Source organism: Sminthopsis crassicaudata, chromosome 4 (assembly GCF_048593235.1).
Source record: "Sminthopsis crassicaudata isolate SCR6 chromosome 4, ASM4859323v1, whole genome shotgun sequence".
Classification (NCBI taxonomy): Eukaryota; Metazoa; Chordata; class Mammalia; order Dasyuromorphia; family Dasyuridae; genus Sminthopsis; species Sminthopsis crassicaudata.
The window spans coordinates 455,131,739-455,138,094 of record NC_133620.1 but is presented as its reverse complement, the minus strand read 5'-3'; the positions used below and the strand labels follow the sequence as shown (position 1 = coordinate 455,138,094).

Sequence of the window (6,356 nt, the reverse complement as noted above, 5' to 3'; positions counted from 1 at the left end):
ATTATTTAAGATATTTTAATCTTTGGGTTCCTCTTGATGGTAATGAGGAAGAATGATTAGGCTCCAAGATTCTGAGGGACTTTTGGTTTAAATGTGTTCGTTCCCTTTGCCTCCCGGGGACAAGAGAAGGCTGTGAGTCATGTTCCTTCCTATTTATACTGGATCCGCTTCTGAAGACATGAGTCAGGCAGGCTCAAGGCCCGGCTTCCTATCTCTGCCTTCTGAGAAATGGGTAGCTGGGCTAGAAGCGCCGTCCTGACGTGGCTGCCCTCGGGCCCTTTCAGGATCTGAAGGGGACCTCGTTACAGAGCGCCGGCAGGTCCGCCTCGCCACAGGTCTCTTTCCTACCATCAGCCTGCTGAACCACTCATGTCGCCCCAACACCAGCCTGTCCTTCCGGGGCTCAGTGGGCTTCGTCTACGCGTCACGGCTCATTGCACGCGGGCAGGAGATACTTCACTGTTACGGTGAGCCCCCTGCCCCTGCTCCTGAGGTGGAGGAGCCCCAGGGGTCTCCCGTCAGCACTCCTGGAAAGAAGGGTCTGAGCTCTAATAGGGAGGGCTCTTGCACCGCCCCCTCATCATGCAGCTGGCTCATACGCGTCCCTGCATTGGCCTTTCCAGATGCCTTCTTTTCTGGAAGTGGTCTGGCCAGTGCCCCCGTGTCTCCTCCCCTAGGGACCTTGGAACCTGTACCCCTATGTTTGCCTGTGGGGGTCACAAAGGGAGAGGGTTGTCACAGAACCCCTGTTGGGTCTTTCCCCTCCTTTCCATGTTGTCTCTCCATTGTGTCTCGTGGCAGGACCTCACGAGGGCCGCATGGACGTTGCCACGAGGCAGCAGAAGCTGAGATCTCAGTACTTCTTTGACTGCCACTGCCAGGCTTGTCAGGAGGAGGAGGCACACGGGGCTGGCGCGACACCAAAGCAAGGCGGGTTCCGTTGCCCCACCTGCAAGGCAACTCTGCAGGTACCCCTCCTCCTCCTGGGTCTCTGCCTTCCGTACTGCTCTCCCCTCCAGCTCATGGATTGAAATTCTTGGGAGAGAAGTGTTCCAGACCGCCACCCAGATTCTCCCACCAGTAATAACAAACGTCTGACACCTAGCGCGTTGAGGTTTACAAAGTCCTTCCCATGCATTCTCATTGATCCTCTCCCTTGGGTACAGTCCTGGCTTCGGTTCTACACCGGAGCAGAGGGAAGCTCAGGGAGAGGTTCGTCCCTGGTCCCCCAGCTCCTGGATATCAGAGGTGGGACAGGTCCTTGGCTCTCCTGCCTCCAGATCTAGCATTCATCCCCCAACGCTAGCCAAGCGCACAGCAGAAGAAGGTTTTCCTCTCTGATTCTTTGGGCACATTGGAAGCTACCTTAGTCTAGTAAGGCATTGATTGATGAAGTATAATGAGAAAGGTAGTGAAAGGCCCTGGGTTCTAATGCTGGCTTTATTACTTACTGCTGCTTTATCCCCCAACCCATCAGAGGATTAGACTGGATGGCCTCTAAAACCTCTTCCATCCCTCAGCCTATTATCTTATGGAATATTAGAAATGACCAGACAGGAGCCCACCCCACCCCCACATTCAGCCCACTTCAGTGCCACTGCTTTTTAGTGACAATCAGGCTGCCACCTGCCCATTTTGAAAAACAAAAAGCTCAGGCAAAGTTTAGGAACTGAGAAGAAAATGGCTTGTGGCAGCTGCAAGGAGTAACTGGTCCGGGCTGCAGTAATCTGGTTGAAAAGGCTCCATCTCCAAGGGGTCTCCCTGTCGTACTCTGCTTAGAGGAGCAGCGCTGATGAACCTCGGAACCTCGGCCTCCTTTGGGAATCAGAACTTGTATTGGGAAGGAATTGGAGAGACATTTTACAAATGAGGAAAGCTGACAGAGAATCTCAAGCAAGCTGCCACAGTGACATTGGCTGTTGGTGGTTAAACCACCTTCCAGATTAGGCTCTCTGTCTCTGAATCCAATATCCTTTCCCCTAACCCCGGAGTCTCCCTCTTTCAACTCCTATTTCAACAAAAACCCACAGTCTCCAATTAGTGTGAATACTCCTTCAAAGAGTAAGTCCTTCCCTCCCTCCACAGCCTGTTAAGGAGCGGAAAAGAAAGTTAGATGTGAGAAAATTGGATGGGGATAGAAAGGAGTACGCCTTTTTCTCAGCTGTACGAGGCACCTTCACAAAATTTGACCCTATATTAAGGCATCAAAAAACCTCACAAACAAATGTAGACAAGTAGAAATATTAAATGTAACCTTTTGGGACTATAATGCAATAAAAATTGTATTCAATAAGAGGCTGTGAAAGCATAGCCTAAAAATTATTGGAAACTAGTCTAATCCTAAGGATCAAAGAACAAATCATAGAAAAAACCTTCCAAGACAGCCTGTTTCACTCCGGAGCAGCACACCCTTAGCAAATTCAGCCAGGCTTTGGCCATGATGTGAAATCATGATATTCCCTCTCGCCTTCAGGGCCAAGAACCCCAAAGGCATCCTCTGATGCAAAAGGCCACTGGTGGCCCGTAGAGTGTAGGCCCCTGGAGAGCAGAGAGCTTCCTTCTGTATCTGTGGCCCCTCCTCCCAGTCCAGTACCTTAATGCTGATTGAATAGATTTGACAGCAACCCTCCCCTCGTTGTTTGGCTGTTGCCCCAGCCCAGAAAGAAGGCTAAGTAAAGCTGTCTCCCCCAGGGACTGGACCCTCTGGGTTGCAGCAGCAGATCCTGCCCGGCCCAGGTGAGCAGGGCTCACCTGCTGGGCCAGTTAGGAGACCTTCAGCAGCGGGTGGAGACCGCCGGGGAGCTGCTCAGGGGAGACCGAACAGGTGAGTCCCTTCTCTCTGCTGTTCTCCCTCAGGCTCAGTAAATGCTCATTAAGTGTAACGGGGTTATCCCCTTGTCAGCCACAAGGTGGCTGTGTCATCCACAGAGACCAGAACCCGCTTTATCAGTTGGAAGGCCTTGGAGAGGCTGGACAGCGTGGCTCCTGCAGCCAGGCTGGCAAAGCTCCCATGACGAAAGCATTGTCTCTGACATGTGTGGGCCCCTGCGTCATTCCCTTGGTTCGGATCCCAAGGCTTCACTGACTCAACTTCCCAGAAGTGTGGTTGTGTCCCAGATGGGGCTGGGTGCTTCCAGAGGGCAAGGGGGCATGCTTTGTAGAGGTGGGGTGCGGGCTCTCGACTCGGGAGTGAAGCCCCAGAGCAGTGTGGGGTCTGTGCTCCCCGCCTGTAGCTGGTGGGTCACAAAAAGAGGGAGAATCCTCGCCAGCTGCTGAGACCCCGGCTCCTAAATTGCTGCCGCCGCTTTTGCTTGCCTTGGAAGCTCTAGCCATCCAGCTTTTGTTGGCGTGCCGGCGGGAGGCTGAGGACTTCTTGACCTCGGAGCACGTGTTGATGGGCGAGATCGAGGACCACCTGGCCCAGGCATACGCCAGCCTCGGTAGGCATTTCCCCCAAAGAGGAGGGGAGATCACTTTGTTTAGTCTTGGTAACTGCTCTAACTTAGCCTCCGTCAGTGTCCCCCAAACTCAGACCTTCCCTCCCTTTAGTTCCCCCTCCCACCCTCCCCTTGAGAAGTCTTGGCTATAACAGAGTGGGGGTGTTCTCTTCCTGGAATCAGGCTTTGTTTCCTGACAGGGGACTGGCCCAGATCTGCAGCCCATTTGCGAAACAGTCTTCAGGTGGTGGAGGCCCAGCACGGACCAGCCAGTGTGGAGATAGGCCATGAGCTTTTCAAGTTGGCCCAGGTCCTTTTCAATGGGTAAGGCTCCTGCCCTCCTCCGGCACACACCTGGCCCGCCCTCAGCCAGGCACATTTTGTTCCTTGTCCCCATCCTGGAAGCTTCATTAAGTTCCTTAGGGTATTTTGAAATTCTGAGTAGCTTTCTTATTTCCTCTTCAGGGGAAAATTGAAGGTCTCTCTTTCTGACATAATGAGAACATTTGTGCACCATGCTGAGAGATGACCGCACACTCAGATCCAAAATAGGCTCCCCAAAGGGAATGCGTCATTCCCACCCGCTGCCGCCCCCCCCCCCGGTCAGTGTCCCCAGTCCAGCCCTGTGGGCTCTCACTAAAGTGCCTACTGTGTGCCAGGCAGCAGAACGGGAAGCGGGCCCTCCCTTCCCTCCCTTCATTTCTCATCCTCCTGGACTCGGCCGTCTTCTGGCCCCCCTCCCTTTTAATGGGGTGTTAGTCATACCTTCTGATCCTATTGTCTCTGCCTTCTTTTGGAAACTCTGATTTCAGCATTTCTGAGCAGGCCCCCCCCACAGCTAGCGTAGCAACCACTGAATGCGTCAGGCTAAAGGAGGCTCCCAAGCTGCTTTGGAGAGGCAAAGGACTGATTCAGGAAGGTTGGGGTTCAAACCTTGCCTCAGACACTGGCAAGTTGTGGAGCCTGAGGCAGCCTCTGAACTCCCCAGTCTTGGGGAGTCTCATTAAAATTGGGTTTCAGCCTACTTGGGGGGCACAGGTTAGTACACCAGGGAGAGTCCATCTTGTGCCCAAGTGAGAGAGGAATGGTGAAATGACCTACAGCCAGTCAGTCAGCAGCATTTATTAAGCTCCTGCTGTATGTCAGGCACCCCATTAAGCATTGAGAATCCAAAATAAGGGCAGAAATTGTTGCCACCTTCAGGGAATTCACACCCTAATGGAAGCAGGTGACAAACATACTGCACCAACATTGTGCAAGCAGGGGGATGAGATGTCGGGCAGACTTGTCCATTCTCAGAGAGATTGCTGCATTAGAAATTGGGCTGGTGTCCCTGAGGACGCTGCCACAGGCTACGTGTGTCTCCTGGTCACTAGTATCCCTCCATGTCTGTCGGCTGCTGCCCCCAGTTGCATGAAGCCGGGACCCAGCTCCTCACCCCAGGACCCCCTGGCGCCGTCACCGGATGGAGGGGTGATCTGTTTGTCTCTTGTGGTTCAGGTTTGCAGTCACCGAAGCAGTGAGTGTGATCGAGAAGGCGGAGAAGGTCCTGTCCTTACACTTCGGCCCCGAGAACGAGCAGGTGCAGGAACTGCAGCAGATGAAAGCCTGCTTATCGGAGGTCCCCAGCCTCCCTGTGGGGCCCACAGCCTAGGACCGGCCCCCAGCTTCTGCATGTGGCTGACACACGGTCACACGGGCTCCTCCAGGAGGTTCCTGGGCACCTTCACGCCTCCAGGAAACGCAGACCAACGTGCCGGCAGACGCAGTGACCGCTGCTGTGAAACAGTGGCTAGAAAGGCCCCGACAATCTGCCCCCTTGAACCTGGCAGCCCCACTGCTGGCATCGGACCAAAGAGGCTCAGGAATGGTCAGCTAGACAATGGTGGCGTGAATGTGTATGTGACGTATACTGTGAAAAGTGGCAGCCAGGAGAAAATCCTGGGCCCTTAGGGAGGCGAACAAAGCCCGGGGAAAGTTTCCTGGCGGACCATCGCAGTGTAAAAGAAAACCTCATTGAAGAGCACCAGGGCCAGGCACAGCTCCCAGGGATGAGGGACACAGGACTTCTCCATTTGGGGGGCGTGGGGGGCCACGGGTGCAGAACGAGGCATACGTTGTGAGAGGGAGTTGATGCATCAGCTTGTTTACTTCATTATTACCAGTTATGGTAGGTCCAGTATTGGGAAATGACTGGAATTTTTTTAAAGAAATTTTTAAGAAAAAAAGTAACGGCTTCAGGGGAATCCTGTGCCTGTTCTGTGATGTGGGGCCGGGGAGCGACCGCTCCAAAATGACTCTGCTGAGGGGTGGGCTTCCAGAGTCTGCCATTGTTGTGAGTTCTGTTCCCCAAGCGAGAAAACGTCCCCCTCTGAGGACCACAGACGGGTCTGGAGACGCCGGGCCCCTTCGAAGGGAGCTGGACGTTTCCCAGAACTGGTCTGAGTCCTGGACTCACGGCCAGGGGCCGCCCACTAAGTCCTCCATTTGGCTTCAGTGGAAGCCCCTGGGGTTTCTAGGGGTCATGGGATGCTGCGCTTGCCCGGAGGGGATCTCACTGATGGCGAGGGCGTCATCGAGCACAGAAAGCGCGTTCTGAGAACCAGGGAATGACGAGGTTTCCTTCCTGTAATAGGCCCTGGGCTTTCCCGTACCGTGGCTCCTTTCACACGATTCGGGCCGTTTGCGGGACAGTTATTGGACAGCGTCAGGCTTGCTTAAGCCGTTTTCCCGGTTCTTTCAGCCTAGCGCCCATCCTGTTCCCGCACTCTGCCTCCTGAGCAGACAATGAAGCGTCGGATTTCACGGCACTCGGGCCCCAACTTGAAAGGGACGTTGAAATGGGCCCTCCATCACTCCTACAAGGGCAGACCACCCAAGGCCAGTCCCCGGAGGAGTAATTACAAGGCCGCTTGTGGC

General features: G+C 54.2%; 1 protein-coding gene across 4 annotated transcripts in view; it reads left to right on the top strand.

Annotated features, from left to right (window-relative positions):
- SMYD4 (SET and MYND domain containing 4) overlaps positions 1 to 5,683 on the top strand; it is a 24,446-nt gene extending 18,763 nt beyond the window's left edge. For 2 of the 4 annotated variants that reach the window (XM_074263861.1, XM_074263864.1), the window contains 7 exons: positions 285 to 467; positions 802 to 968; positions 2,692 to 2,824; positions 2,903 to 3,100; positions 3,324 to 3,440; positions 3,638 to 3,761; positions 4,938 to 5,683. In XM_074263861.1, coding sequence (XP_074119962.1) covers positions 285 to 467; positions 802 to 968; positions 2,692 to 2,824; positions 2,903 to 3,100; positions 3,324 to 3,440; positions 3,638 to 3,761; positions 4,938 to 5,091 — 1,076 coding nt within the window. In that variant the 3' untranslated portion in view covers positions 5,092 to 5,683. The remainder of the gene's footprint in view (positions 1 to 284; positions 468 to 801; positions 969 to 2,691; positions 2,825 to 2,902; positions 3,101 to 3,323; positions 3,441 to 3,637; positions 3,762 to 4,937) is intronic. The other 2 variants (XM_074263863.1, XM_074263862.1) reach the window with 1 other exon arrangement.
- Positions 5,684 to 6,356: the final 673 nt, after the last annotated feature.